General features: G+C 41.9%; 1 protein-coding gene across 3 annotated transcripts in view; it reads left to right on the top strand.

The window, feature by feature from the left end:
• The first annotated feature begins 15,502 nt into the window (after positions 1–15,502).
• Positions 15,503–15,846, top strand: part of RTCA (RNA 3'-terminal phosphate cyclase) — a 26,100-nt gene continuing 25,756 nt past the window's right edge. For 2 of the 3 annotated variants that reach the window (XM_008064706.2, XM_021715865.1), the window contains exons 1-2: positions 15,508–15,604; positions 15,708–15,808. In XM_008064706.2, coding sequence (XP_008062897.1) covers positions 15,560–15,604; positions 15,708–15,808 — 146 coding nt within the window. In that variant the 5' untranslated portion in view covers positions 15,508–15,559. Of the gene's footprint in view, positions 15,605–15,707; positions 15,809–15,846 lie in introns of all 3 variants that reach the window. The other variant, XM_008064707.1, reaches the window with a different exon arrangement.

Genomic DNA, 15,846 nt, shown 5'->3' with positions numbered 1-15,846 from the left:
GCCCAAATTTAACCAGAAGACAGTGTTCGGTAAAGCCTGTCTGTGTAAATACACACACGCAACAACAAGTCTTTCTAGCGTGTGCAGTGGGGGAACTGGGGAGCATGAGGGAAATACAAAGGAGGGCATTCACCCGAAGCAAGTTAGGTGGAAGTAAGAGGGACCAGCGGGAGAACATCTTTCTTCATTTCGCGTTGTAACCGCCTTGATTCAGAAAATGAGATGTTTCCACAGTTTGTAGTAAGGTTCTGTATCACAGCGGTGTCACAAGTCCATACTGGAGTACTTCTCAATGACTGGCATTTCTTTCACCTGCTGAGTTTTCTTGATTGCCAAAATTGGCCTCTCGTGTTTTTTTCTTTTTTCTTTTTTTTTGAGTTGGAGTCTCACTGTCACCCAAGCTGCAGTGGCACGCTCCAGGCCACTGCAGCCTCGACCTGCTGGGCTCTGGCGATTCTTCCGCCTCAGCCTTCCAAGTAGCTGGAACTACAGGAGCGCGCCACCGCGCCCAGATAATTTTTTGATTTATTGTAGAGATGAGATCTCTCCAAGTTGCCCGGACAGGTCTCGAACCCGCGGGCTTAGGCAATCCATTCACCTCGGTCTCCCAAATCGCTGGGATTACAGGCTGAGCCACCGAGCCCGGCCTCTCCTGTTTTTTGTTTTTTTTTTTTTCATGTTAGATGGACAAGATTACCTAACGTCTAAGATGACATGTTATCGCCATTGTCTTCCCTCTGCACAGAATGCTGTCAGATGCCGCAGACTCACATATGCAATACATGTCACTGACAACCTGATTTACTTCTCTCTTGAAGAAATGTCAAATTCAGGTCGAGTGGAACTGGTAAAGAAAAGATGAGCTTTCTTTCTTTTTTTTTTTTTGAGTTGGAGTCTCAATTTGTCACCCAGACTGGAGTGCAGTGGCCGCTCCCGGCCACCGCAGCCTCAACCTGCTGGGCTCTGGCGATCCTTCCGCCTCAGCCTTCCAAGTAGCTGGAACTACAGGCGCGCGCTATCACGCCCAGCAGATTTTTGATTTATTATAGAGATGAGGTCTCACCAAGTTGCCTGGGTGGATTGAGCTTTCTTTTAATAGGCAATCTTCCTCAGAGCAACTAGAAAACTAATTTGGAAATGTCCAGGATATTTATCTGTTCCTGCCTCTTACACAAGAATGAAAATCTGCACAGATGTCTAAGGAATTACAGAGAAAAACACTAAAACAAAAGCAACATTTTAAATCCTCAGTGTTGAAGATTAATGGTTGTAAAACAAAATCTCAGGTATTTCACAGATTCATTGTTTAATACACTTTCCCCTCCTTCTTTGCCTTTTACTGTATTGCGCGCTCTCTCTCTCTCTACTGTAAACAAGCTAAATCACTATTTGTATCAGAAAATCTGGAATGCTCAAAAGAACTTCAATTCTTTAACAATCCCATTTTTAAAAAGTTCTTTTTTCAGTGGGAGTCTCACTCTGTTGCCCAGGTTGGAGTGCAGTGGCATGCTCATGGCCACCACAGCCTCCACCTGCTAGGCTCAGGCAATCCTTCCACTGCAGCCTTCCAGTTATCTGAAACCATAGGCATGCGCTATCACGCTCAGCTAATTTTTTGATTTGCTATAGAGACGAGGTCTCACCAGATTGCTCAGGCTGATCTCGAACCTGTGAGTTCAGCAGTCCTCTCACCTCAGCCTCCCAAAGTGCAGGGATTACAGGCATGAGCCACTGAGTCCGGCTTCCCATTAAAAAATTTTTATGAGCCGGGTGCAGTGGCTCAAGCCTGTAATCCCAGTACTTTAGGAGGTGGAGGAGAGAGGATTGCCTGAGCTCAGAGATTTGAGACCAGCCTGAGCAACATGGAGAGACCTCGTCTCTACAATAAATCAAAAAATTAGCCGGGCGTGGTGGCACATGCCTGTGGTTCCAGATACTTGGAAGGCTGAGGCAGAAGGATCGCCTGAGACCAGCAGGTCAAGGCTGCGGTGGCCATGAGTGTGCCACTGCACTCCAGCCTGGGCAACAGATTGAGATTCCAACTCAAAAAAAAAAATTTCATGTGCACTATTAATATATTTGATAACCCCACAAGAATGTGTTTATATAAAAAGAAGCAGCAGTTGTGCCCTTGAATAAAATTGTTTTTCTTCCAAGGGCTGCTATACAAATTTCTTCCTGTTAACTTTTCATTTAACTCTACTTTCTCCGTAGGAAACAACCAATTTACTTCTCTAATCATCTTTTTACCTCGGTGTCTTCTGGCTTCCATATTCTGTGTAATATGTCCCCATCTTTCTGTCCAGCACCAAGAGGTGCACTGCGTATTCACTTTAACCCTTTCACTTAAGTTCAAAAGAACCAAAGGCCCCATTTCTTCTTCTTCTTTTCTATAATTGGAGTCTCATTGTCACCCAGGCTGGAGTGCAGTGGCCTACTCACAGCCATCACAGCCTCAACCTGCTGGGCTCAGGCTATCCTTCTGCCTCAGCTTTCCAAGTAGCTGGAACTACATGCATGCACCACCATGCCCGATTAATTTTTTTTATTTACTGTAGAGACAAGGTCTCGCCAAGTTGCCCAGGTTGGTCTCAAACCCCTAGGCTCAGTCAATCCTCTCACCTTTGTCTTCCAAAATGTTCAGATTATAAGCATAAGTCCCCTCATGCAGCTTCTTTTCTTTTCTTTTCTTTTTTTTTGTATTTAAAAAATTACCAGCCAGGCTTGAAGGCTCAGTTTGTAATCCCAGCACTTTGGGAGGCTGAGGGGAATGGATTGCCTGAGCCTGTGGGTTCCAGACCAGCCCCAGCAACTTGGCGAGACCTTGTCTCTACAATAAATCAAAAATTAGCCGGGTGTGGTAGCGCATGCCTGTAGTTCTGGCTACTTGGAAATCTGAGGTGGAAGGATCGCTGGAGCCCAGCAGGTCAATGCTGGGGTGGCCATGAGTATACCCCTGCTCTCCAGCCTGGGCAACAGAGTGAGACTCCAACTCAAAAAAAAAAAATTACCAATAATGACTCACCAATTCCACTCCTAGGTATTTACCTAAGAGAAATGAAAATGTGTTCACACAAAGACTTATTCCAGAATGATTGTAATAGCATAATAGCCAAAAACTGGAAACTGCCCAATGATCATCAACAGGTGAATAGATAAAATGTGGCACATCATATACAGAAATATTATTCATCCTTAAAAATCAGTTCTGAAGTGCTAGGCAACACCCTCAGGTCCTCTCCCACTGTGAGAGCTTTTCTGTTCTCTTAATAAATCCTGCTTTCAAAAAACAAAAATCAGTACTGAGGTACTGACACATGCAGTGACATGGATGAACCTTAAAAAATATTATGCTAAGTAAAAGAATATAGGCACAAAAGGTCTCATATTACATGGTTCAATCTAAATGAAATGTCCAGAGGTTAATCTATAGAGACAGAACACAGATTAGTTTTAGTTAAATTCGTTATGTAACAAGATTGTATTATTAACTAGTAAGATTAGTATTGATTAGAAAACAAATTGTCCCAGGGTTGAGGGTGGGAATGGGTAGTGATTGCAGAAGTGAGAGAGTTTTTTTGGAGATGAAAATTTCCTATTTCCAGATTGTGGCAATGTTTGTATAACTCTACGTTTATTAAAGATCTGTGAATCAGCTGGGTTCAGTGGCTCAGCCTGTAATCCCAGGGCTTTGGGAGGCCGAGGCGAGTGAATTGCCTGAGCCCATGGGTTTGATCATACAAACCACATGCCTAGCTGCTGTGTAAGAGTACTCATTATTTATCATTTGATATTGTCAGACTTAAAATTTACCCCCAATTTAGTACTTTAAAATGACATTATGATCTTAGTTGGAACTTTCTCAATTATTAATAAGATTGAGCATGTTTCATAGATGCTCACGGCCACTGCAGCCTTGACTTACTGGGCTCAGGTAATCCAACTGCCTCAGTCTTCCAAGTAGCTGGAACTACAGGTGTGCGCCACCACGCCTGGTTAATTTTTTGATTTATTGTAGAGACGAGGTCTCGCCAAGTTGCCCAGGCTGGTCTCGAATCCCTGGGCTCAGGCAATCCTCTCGCCTTGGCCTCTCAAAATGCTGGGATTATAGGCTTGAGCCACTGTGCCCGGCAAACCATTCTTAAAATGCTTACTCATGGTTTTTGTCCATTTCCTCCTATGGTGCATCTTTTTCTTGTTCATTTGTGTAGAAGTTCTTTATTCTGGATTCTGCTTCTTTTCGTTTATATAACTGCTAATATTTTCTTCCAATTTGCGACTTGTTCTTGCTTTTTTGAAAGTGCCTGTTGATGTATAGAGTTCTTAACAGTAACGTAGTTAAAGAATTAATCTTTTTTGTTTATGGTTAGTGCTTTTCATGTCCTAAGAAATACTTCTCAACCTAAAGGTCCTAAAAGCAGTTTGCCATATTTCCTTCACTTTTATCTTTTTTTTTGTAATTAAAAAATTGAAATATCAGTCACATGCCATAAATTCACTTTTAATGTGTACAATTTAGTGCTTTTTTTAGTATATTCACAAAGTTCTGCAATTATTACCACTAATTCCAGAACATGTATGTCACTCTCCACAAAATAAACCCTGTTAGCAATCACTCCTCATTCTGAACATACTCTCTCTGCCCCTAACGACCATTAATATATTTTCTGCCTCCATAAATCTGCCTACTGTGGACATTTCATAGAAGTGGTTGGTGTTTTCACTTACCTTCTTATGTTCTCAAGGTTTATATTACAGCATGTACCAGTACTTAATTCCTCTTAATGGCTGAAAAATACTTCATTGTATGGATGTACTGTATTTTTGTTTATATACTCATCAGTTGATAGACATTGTTAAAAAAAATAAAAATAAAGTGGAGGCCACAATTTATTTTATTTTATTTTATTTTGAGTTGGAGTCTCACTCTGTAGCCCAGACTGTGCCGCTCCTGGCCACCGCAGTCTCGACCTGCTGGGCTCCGGCAATCCTTCCACCTCAGCCTTCCGAGTAGCCGGAATTACAGGTGCGCGCTACCACGCCTGGCTGATTTTTTGATTTATTGTAGAGATGAGGTCTTGCCTGCCCAGGAGGGTCTCAAACCCATGAGCTCAGGCAATCCACTCACCTCAGGCTCCCAAAGGCGCGGGATTACAGGCTGAGCCACCGAGCCCGGCGAGGCCACAATTGAGGCCACAATTTAGATATCTCAAGGCCAACTGCCCATAGCCATGCAACGAAAACTTAATCCATCCTGATTTCCCCTAAATACAAACAAAACGTAAAGGTAAGTTTTTTTCCTTGTCAACATGATTCAGTGAAATTAAAACAATGGGCTATAGACAAATCAGCTTAAATAGCTCTATTTGCCTTTTTAAAAAAATACATGACAGTCTATCATGAAAAAAGTTAAAATACTTCCCATTTTATGCTCTATGAACTGGGTTACAACTGCTGAGACTATGTGACATTTTTCAGTTTGAGGTTCAGTTTGCAGACTGTTTATGCACAGTGAACTCTTACAATTTTATCACTTGATCTAATTTTATGTTTGAAAACACTTGCCAGGAGTGGTGGCCCACGCCTGTAATCTCACCACTTTGGGAGGCAAAAGTGAGAGAATTGCCTGAGCCCAGGGGTTCAAGACCAGCCTGGGCAACATGGCAAGACCCTGTCTCTACAATAAATAAAAAATTAGCTGGGTATGGTGGCACACACCTGTGTTTCCAGCTACATGGAAGGCTGAGGCGGAAGGATTGCCTGAGCCCAGCAGATCGAGGCTGCGGTGGCCAAGAGCGTGCCATTACACTCCAGCCTGGGAGACAGAGCAAGACTACACTCAAAAAAACAAGAAGAAAAGAAAATGCCTGGGCTGTTTCCACTTTTTGGTATCATGAATAATACTGCCACGAACATTTGTATACAAGTTTTTGCACAGACACGTTTTCATTTCTCCCAGACATATACTTACCAGTAGAATTGCTAGACAACGGTACATCGTAACACTATGATTGACTTTTTGAAGAAGAGCTGGAATGTTTCCAAAAGGGGCTGCAACCATTTTACACTTGTTAAGTAGCAGCAACCATGAAGGTTCTGGTTTCTTCACATCCTTGCCAGCAGTAGTTGTTGCCTGTCTTGTTATAGCCATCCCAATGGGTAAGTGGTATTTCATGATGGTTTCAATTTGCATTTCCTTAAAGATGAATGACACTGAGCATTCATCTTTAGGAAGAATAAGAAGATCTTATGTGCTTATTGGTCATTTGTATATCTTCTTTGGAGAAATGTCTATTCAAATCCTTTGCCCATTGTTTAGTTGGGTTGTCTTTTTATTCTTAAATTTTAAGAGTTCTCGTTATAGTCTAGATACTAGATGCTTATCAAATGTATGATTTATAAGTATTGTCTCCCATTCTGTGGTAAGTCTTTCCACTTTCTTGATAGTATCCTTTGAAGCACAAAAGCTTCTAATTTTAATTAAAGTTCAATTGATCTAATTTTTCTTTAGTTGTTTGTGCTTTTCATGTCATGTCTCAGAAAAAAATGGACTAATCAAGGCCATAATTAAATACATCTTCTAAGAGTTTACAAGTACTTTTACCTCTTGTTTAGGTCCTTAATCATTTTGAGTTAGTTTTGTACATCATGTGAGACATTTCAGTCTTTAAATCATCTTGAAATATTTTTTATGGATGGTATGTGACAGAAATCCAATTTCATTTTTTTCTTCATGGTTAATCCATTGTCCCAGTACCATAAACTGAAGAGTTCCTCTTTTCTCACCAGTCTTACATCTTATCTGTCACAGAAATTCTGTTTCAGGGCTCTGAATAGTCTATTTGTCTAAATGACAATCTCACATTATCGTAGTTACTTCAGTTTTATAGAAGTTCTGGATTTGAATAAGATAAAAAATATTTCACCTAATTCTTTTAAAAGTTATTCTTGCCCTTTTGATCTTTCTTTTTAAAAATTTTTTTATTATTATTATTTTTTTCATAATCAATATTTTTTATTATGGTTTTGTGGGGTACAGTTAAGGGTTAGGTGTACAATTACGTTTCATTCAGGCACCCTGTTGATAAGAGGTGTTTCCCCATCCCCAGACAGATATTTGCTACTGTTAATCCCATCCCCCCCCCATAGTTTCCCAGTTGACCTTTCTTATAAATTTAATTTTATTTTTTATTAAAAATATAGAGACAGGGTCTTGCTATGTTGCCCAGGCTGAACTGGAATGCCAGGGCTCAAGTGATCCTCCTGTGTTGGTGGGATTGTAGGGTGTACCACTATGCCTGACCTTTTTTCTTTCTTTTTTTTTTTTTTTTTTTGAGTTGGAGTCTCACTCTGTCACCCAGGCTAAAGTGCAGTGGCACACTCACAGACACAGCAGCCTCGACCTGCTGGGCTCAGGCGATCCTTCCATTTCAGTCTTCTAAGGAGCTAGAACTACAGGCACGTGCCACCACACCCTGCTAATTTTTTGACTTATTGTAGAGACAGAGTCCTGCTAAGTTGCCCAGGTTGGTCTTAAAACTGTGGGCTCAGGCAATCCTCTCGCCTCAGCCTTCCAAAGTGCTGGGATTACAGGCATGAGTCACTGAGCCCGGCTTATGCCTGACCTTTCATATAAATTTTAGAATCAGCATTTCAGGTTCCTTAAAAAAAGTCCTGGTAGATATTTGATTGAAACTTCACTGAAAGAATATTTTCAATAATATGTCTAAAGATTCTTTTGGATTCCCTATGTATGCAGTCACATCATCTGTGAATAAGGAAAGTGTTTTTGTCTGTTCTATTGTATATTTTTTGTCACTTTCTTGTAGAATCTGGCTAGGACTTCCATCATCTGTGGAAAAGAAGCCATAATAGCAGGCAATCTTATCTTGCTAATGACTTTAAAAGAAATCTAATATGTTACTATTAAGAATGAAGGTTGCCACTGGGTCTTCCAGATGCCCTCAATCCCTAATTTTGTTTGAATTTGTTTTTATCATAAATTAATCCTCCATTTCGTTTAAAATCCTTTTCTCTGCATTGGTTGTTGTGATCTTAGGGTTTTGATACATCATTATATTTTTCTAATGTTAAATTCATCTTGAATCTCAACTTGGTCATAATGTATTGTGTTGTATAGACATCGTTAAACTTGGTTGTCAATATTTTGACATTGGCGCATTTAAATTATAAAGTTGACTTATAATTTTTCTTCCCCAAGCCATCTTTGTTAGGTTTTTGTCATCAGAGTCATACCAGCCTTATAAAATATATATGGTGTCTATGTCGTCTTCATATTACCTGGGACAGTCTATATGAACTCAGAGTGGATGGCCTGTTTGTGAAAAATCTGGTACATCTTGCTAGTAACACCCTCTGGACTACCATTCCTAACCCACTCCCCTCTGAACTTTTAGTTCTGATGCATTTCTGTAATGGTGATAGAAAAAAATAGGACTTTCTCTTATGTCTCCCATTCCTTGTTTTAACCATATACATTTTCAATTGTCTCCTTTATATCAAAACTCTCTTTTTTACAGTTTGATTGACTCAAGACCCAGATAACTACTACTTTTTCCCCCCTCATGTAATCTATTTCATAAACAAAACGAGTTTACTTCTTGAGTCAGTTTTGGTAAGTGATATATTTCTCAAGAAATTTGTCTTATGTCATCTAAGTTTTCAAGTTAATCAGCAGAAAATTGCTCAGAGTATTCCCCTGCTTTTCAAAACACCGTGGTTGCTTCTATAGTTGTTATATATTCTCTATTCTTTTTTTCTGAGTCGGAGTCTCACTCTGTCGCCAAAGCTGGAGTGTAGTAACACACTCACAGCCACTGCAGGTTTGACCTGCTGGGCTCATGCCGTCTTTCTGCCTCAGCCTTCCAAGTAGCTGGAACCACAGGTGTGCACCACCACACCCAGCTAATTTTTTTATTTGTCATACAGACGAGGTCTCATCAAGTTGCCCATGCTTGATGGGCTCAGGCAATCCTCTCGCCTTGGCCTCCCAAAGTACTGGGATTACAGGCATGAGCCACTGTGCCTGGCCTCTATTCTTTTGTTTATTTGCACCTTCTTTTTTGTGGATTAGTCTCGTCAACTTTATCAGTTTTTTTTTAAGAGTCAACTTTGTTTCATAATTTTTAAATTTCTGCATTAATTGTTATTAGCTCCTGTCTACTTTATTTGGATTTTCTAGTTCTTTTTCTAACTTCTTAAGTTAGACATTTTGCTAATTTTCAGCCTTTATTCCTTTCTAATAGTAATATTTATTTATGTATTTATGTAGTATTTATTTGAGTCAGAATCTCACCCTGTCACCCAGGTTGGAGTACAGTGGCACGCTCATGACACCACAGCCTCGATCTGCTGGGCTCAGGCAATACTTGCTTCCACCTCAGCCTTCCAAGCAGCTGGAACCACAGGCATGTGCTGCCACACCTGGTTAATTTTTTATTTATTATAGAGATACGGTCTGGCCATGAGGCTCAGGCTGGTCTTGAACCCCTGAGCTCAGGCAATCTTCTTACCTTGGCCTCCCAAAGTGCTGGGATTACAGGTGTGAGCCACCGTGCCCAGTGTTTCATTACATTTCAGATTTTGATTGACAGAACTTTGATTCTACAAACTTTGATTTATTCATCTCTTATGACTTTGAAAATTTTCTATGAACACTTCTTCTTTTTTCCATGTATTCAGAAATTTTTATAAGTTTACAAACACATTTGTGTTTTCATTGTTGTTATAGTTGTCTTTCTGAGAATTAATTTCTAACAAAATTGTCATTTTGGTCAGGGGATGACAACTATATGATACAAATTCTTGGGTTTTGCTGAGACTTGCTTTTACGGCTTCACCATTTTTAAGAAATGTTTCATGAGTTAATGAGGAAAACATGTCAACTGTGATAATTGAGGGCTACATAACTACCATTAGATCAAGTTTTTATTAGTTGTTTTGTCCAAATTTGTCTTTCCTAAATTTTCACTTGCTTGAGCTACAAAAAAAATTGAGCTAAATTTCACAATGGAGTAGTGGATTTAAATTTCTTTTTAAGTTCTATCAATTTGTGACACATATTTTGAAGCTATTTATTGCATACAAATGTTTGAATAGATACATTTTCCTGGTGGGTGCAATTTTTATTATTTTGTAGTGCCTCTTTTTTAGTCAATGATAATGCTTTCTGTATTAAAGTTTAACTTGTTATTAATATAGTTATTCCAGCTTTTTGTTGACATTTATCTGGTGCATCTTATGTTTCTTTTTATTTTCAGCTCTCATGGTCCTGAATGTTTCAAGTACATGTCTTTAAAATGGTTTCTTTTTTGTTGTTTTTTTTTTTTTGGCCAAGCACAGTGGTGCACACTTGTAGTTCCCTCTACGTGGAAGGCTAAGGTGGAAAAATCACCTGAGCCCAGCAGGTCAAGGCTGCGGTGGCTGTGAGTGTACCACTGCACTTTAGCCTGGATGACAAAGTGAGACTTTGACTCAAAAAAAAAGGGCATTTTAAAAAAAAGTCTCTAGGTTTTAACAAGAAAAATTTATTTAGTTCTATTTTGTTAATTTACTGCTTTTTTTTTTTTTTTTTGAATTGGAGTCTCACTTTGTCACCCAGACTGGAGTGCAGTAGCTGCTCCCGGCCACCGCAGCCTCAGCCTGCTGGGCTCTGGCGATCCTTCCGCCTCAGTCTTCCAAGTAGCTGGAGCTACAGACGCGTGCTACCACGCCTGGCTAATTTTTGATTATTGTAGAGATGAGTCTCACCAAGTTGCCCAGGCGGGTCTCGAACCCGCGGGCTCAGGCAATCCACTCACCTCGGCCTCCCAAAGGCACGGCATTACAGGCTGAGCCACCGAGCCCAGCAATTTAGTGCTTTCTTTTCATCCTGATTTCTTAATGCTGATTAAGGTGTTGAATTTTTGTTTAATCTGTATTTTCCCTCTAGTCCTTTTTTCTCTTCAGCTGGGTTAGAAGTTATACATGCCGCTACTTTAGCGGTTGAAATTTTACACTGCATACTTATCTTAAAGTCTTAACTCTATTTATTGACATCTTAATTATATCTTAACTACAAAAGAAAACTTAGTATTTAACTTTTATCATCCACTTCTTGACTTACTTTTGTTGAGAGATGTTATTTTACATGTTTAGATTCATCTGCAAGTTTACAATTTTTTTGTTCATTTCTTCTCATATCTCAGACTTTCTGTGGTAATTTTACTTTCTTTTCCTTTTTCTTCATTTTAAAAAATTTTCTTCTTTTATAATTTTTCTTTCTGAAGTATATCCTTTAGAAATTCCTTTAGAAAGTATAGGCAGATGCTAAATTCAGTTTCTGTGTATCTGGAAATGATTTTATCATTATTATTTTTTAATGGGGTGGAATTGTTTTATTTCTATCATTTTGCAAGCTTCTGTGAAATCTATGTATAACGGTTCACAAGATTTCTGTATCACACACACAGCAACTCAGAGCATGCCTCGTGGCTGGGTGTGACTCCAGGCGTGCTCCTAAAAGATGAAAGGGTCTCGACCAACTGCATGGGGTGCTGCATGCTTGGTGTTGCCAAGTGCACGGGTCCAGGTGATACAGCATCGCTACAGCTCGACACGGCCCCCCGGAAATGATTTTATTTCTATACTTCACCCTCATTCTTGAAAGATAATTTTGCTGGGTCCCCAGCTGTAGGTTGGTGACTGCTTTCTGTCAGCATTCTGAAGGTTTGAATCCACTGTCTTTCTGACTTCCATTGTTCTGCTGAGGAAATCTGTTGTTAGCTTTCTTTGCAGGTAATTAAAAAGACCCAGGACTTGACCCAACTCTGCCACTTACTGTTAGATCATCTTAGCATACCACTTTATTTTTATTTATTTATTTTTGAGTTGGAGTCTCACTCTGTCGCCCAGGCTGGAGTTCAGTGGCACACTTATGGCTACCCTAGCATCGACCAGCTGGGCTCCTGTGATCCCTCCACTTCAGCCTTCCAAGTAGCCAGAACTACAGGTCCCTACTACCATGCCTGGCTAATTTTTTATTTATTGTAGAGATGAGGTCTTACCAAGTTGTCTGGGCTGGTCTTGAACCCATGGGCTCAGGCAATCCACTCACCTTAGCCTCCCAAAGTGCTGGGATTACAGGATGAGCCACTGAACCCAGCCAGCATGCCACTTTAATTCCTTAGGCCTCAGTCCTTCTTCAGCCAAGTAGAGAGAACACCAACCTCACAGCTTTGTTGAAGACATTCAGACAGATAACATACATGAAAACACTATATAAATGCTCATCATTATTCACATTTGGTGGCTCATCTCCGTATTGTATTGCCATCTTGCTCACTTCTCCCTATCACTGGAAGTAACTGAAATGGGGCAAATGGGTCAGAGCAAGAAAGTCATAGCCAAAGTTAGAAATAAAAACTCAAGGTTTCTTCTGAGGAGTTAGATTTCTGCAATAGGAATCTTATTGTCAGTATAGCTTTTCTATTAATTTTTATTATAAAGATGTGGGGTACAATTCAGGGTTAGGTATATAAACATTGATCATACAGATACCCTTGTTGATGAGGTATACCCCTCTCTCCCATAGCAGTTTCCCTCAACTGCCAATCCCACCCCCTTCTCCCTTGACAGTTTCCCACTACTGCCAATCGCTTTCTTATAGCATTATAATTGTTCAAGGTGCACTTATGATTGAGAGCATATGGAACTCTGTTCTTTGTTTCAGCCAACAGACACATGAAATAGTGCTCAGTCTCACTCATCATCAGAGAAATGCAAATCAAAACCAGACTGAGATACCACCTAACCCCTGTAAGAATGGCCATCATTAATTAAACAAACAACAACAGATGCTGGCGAGGATGTGGAGAAAAAGGAACGCTTCTGCACTGCTGGGAGGAATGCAAATGAGTACAACCTCTTTGGAAGACAGTGTGGTGATTTCTGAAAGAACTAGAAATTGACCTTCCATATGACCCAGTAATTCCCCTATTGGAAATATACCTGGAGGAACTCAAATTATTCTACAAAAAAGATACCTGCACACGAATGTTTGTTGCAGCCCTATTCACAATAGCAAAAATCTATGTATAACGGTTCACAAGATTTCTATATCACACACACAGCAACAACCAACCGTGTGGCCCATCGAAGCTGGACTGGATTCAAAAAATGTTGTACATATACACAGTACAGCTTTTCTATTCCATCCCTGCTGCCACTGCCTCCTTAATTTCTCATTATCTCTTGCCTGGATTATTGCATCATTTGCATTTCTCCCTTCAGGCTCTTTGGCCTCTAATTCACCCTTCTCAGAGTCATCATTCTAAAATGTAAATACGATTACCTCCCTGATTAATATCTAATGGCAAGTCCTAGACTGGGTTGAGTATATAGTCTATGTGTTCCCAGAATAGTCTCTGTCACCAAAGTGGCAGAGGGATTACCAGACAGTGGTGTTTACATCAGACCATTCAGGTACACATCCCGGTCTAGCTAACAACTGTATGACTTCAGAGCTCACTGTTCAACACAGAAAGCTGTAAACAGTTCATAGTGTTGTGAATGCATGCAGTGCATTGCACCTACATGCTCAGTAAATGCTACTTATTATTGTTAGTTTATTAATTGTAATTGTCCCTGTAATAAACTGTAAGATAAGCACAATATATGTTAATTATTATTATTGGGGATGATGTTGTAATTGTTTATTTCTCAGTCTCTATTATGCCTCCAATAACTCTGGGATAGAAATTGCCTTACTCTTCTTTGCTTACCTAGAGGATCACATACTATATGGCACTCAATTAATGTAGGAATTGAGCCACAGGCAGAACCAAGAAGCGGGCTGTTGCTTTTGCCTTAGATTGAAGTAAGTTACGTTAGCTGAACTGTTTCAGTGAGTCAAGAGTTTGTACACACTTTCAGGCAAGGTGACACAACTCTGGCTTTTCAGATGTTTCTCCAGGGCAAAATAGCTGAAGATACCCTACACACACAAACACACACACACAATACCCTACACACACACACACACACACACACACACCCCAGCCAAAAACGAAAGGTTAAGGGCATCACACACACACACACACACACACACACACACACCAGCCAAAAACGAAAAGCTAAGGGCATCACACACACACACACACACACACACACACACACACACACACACCCCAGCCAAAAACGAAAGGCTAAGGGCATCACACACACACACACACACCCCAGCCAAAAACGAAAGGCTAAGGGCATCACACACACACACACACACACACACACACACACACACACACACCCCCCCCCAGCCAAAAACGAAAGGCTAAGGGCATCACACACACACACACACACACACACACACACACCCCAGCCAAAAACGAAAGGCTAGGGGTATCACACACACACACACACCCCAGCCAAAAACGAAAGGCTAAGGGCATCTCACACACACACACACACACACACACACACACACCCCAGCCAAAAACGAAAGGCTAAGGGCATCAAAACCCCAGAGCGCGCACACACCTTAGAGGGGCAGGCTGCAGAGAAGGCAAACCCGACCAGAGAGAAGTGGTCAGTGCATTGCAGGGTCCGGACCTTTCTTACATCTTCAGCTCTAAGAGTCTGCAGTTGGGGTATGCCAGGATTCTCGAGAAAAAGAGGATTTGGCTCCTGGACTAAACTGTGACTTTTTTTCTCTTGTCCAAATTCCTTACTAAAAAGGTAAGGATTTTCCATACAGGGTTTTATTACCCCACTGTCTTCTACGCTGAAGTATGTTTTCAATCTGACTGGCAGTTACATCACACGAGTGATAGAAAAGGAAATCAGAATACTTTATGACCCCGCAAAACCATCATCTGGGGACTCCCAGGCTTCCAGCACCTTGCCTCTACTGATTTCCAAAATTCCTCAGGTAGGAACTACAAACTAACTGGCAAGAAATCCTTAATTTCACCTATCACCTGCAAGCCCCCGCTTGAAAATGTCCCTCTTTCTCGGGACAAACCAGTGAAAAGCCGACACGTCTTGATCTGTGCTTTTGGTAACTTCTGCCTCCCTAAGATGCACATCGCCAAGCTGCAATTCAGCCACCCGCACGCGTCCTGGGGACCTACTGGGCACGGACGTCCGGGGGGCCACTCCTATTGGCCAGAAGAAACCACCTGAAAATGTTTCACAGCGTTTGGTATCTTTTCGTCGAGCCGAAGAGAAGGTTTTCAGCAGCCTGCAGATTTTGCTGTGTTCAGGGCACAAGACTTCAGGGCCTCACCTACGGTGCTCCACTGCATCCCAGTTCCCGCCAGCCAAAAGTCGCAAAGAACGAGCCGCGCGCATGCGCACTGGCTGCGGGTCGTGAAGCCGCTGGGTTCACTTCCGCGGAACCGGCTTCCGGGAGGCACCGCCTCTTCCGCCTCCGCTGAGGGCCTTGGAGACCCGGACGGCGACCAGAGTTTTGGAGCTGCGGGCCGGAAGCTGCTGTCTCCGCTCGTTCCTCCCGCTGAGGCGGAGACTTTGTCGCGGCGGGCCAGGCCCCCGGGCGCCCGCCATGGCGGGGCAGCGGGTGGAGGTCGATGGCGGGATCCTGGAAGGGGTGAGTGCGGGACCGGGGCGGCGGGGCTGCAGCCCGGCCCGAGGACGAGCGCTTTCTGGACTGATACTTCTTGCTCTTCTCCCCGCACCCCCGCCGTCTGCAGGGCGGCCAGATCCTAAGAGTCTCCACGGCTCTGAGCTGCCTCCTGGGCCTCCCCCTGCGGGTGCAGAAGATCCGGGCTGGCCGCAGCACGCCCGGCCTGAGGTAAGTCGGGGAGCTTGGGGGTGTGGGCCGGGGGACTG

Source organism: Carlito syrichta, unplaced genomic scaffold (genome assembly GCF_000164805.1).
Source record: "Carlito syrichta isolate Samal-C Ts95f unplaced genomic scaffold, Tarsius_syrichta-2.0.1 Scaffold307934, whole genome shotgun sequence".
NCBI lineage: Eukaryota > Metazoa > Chordata > Mammalia > Primates > Tarsiidae > Carlito > Carlito syrichta.
The sequence above is the reverse complement of the archived record's forward strand: the minus strand, read 5'-3'. Positions and strand labels throughout refer to the sequence as shown.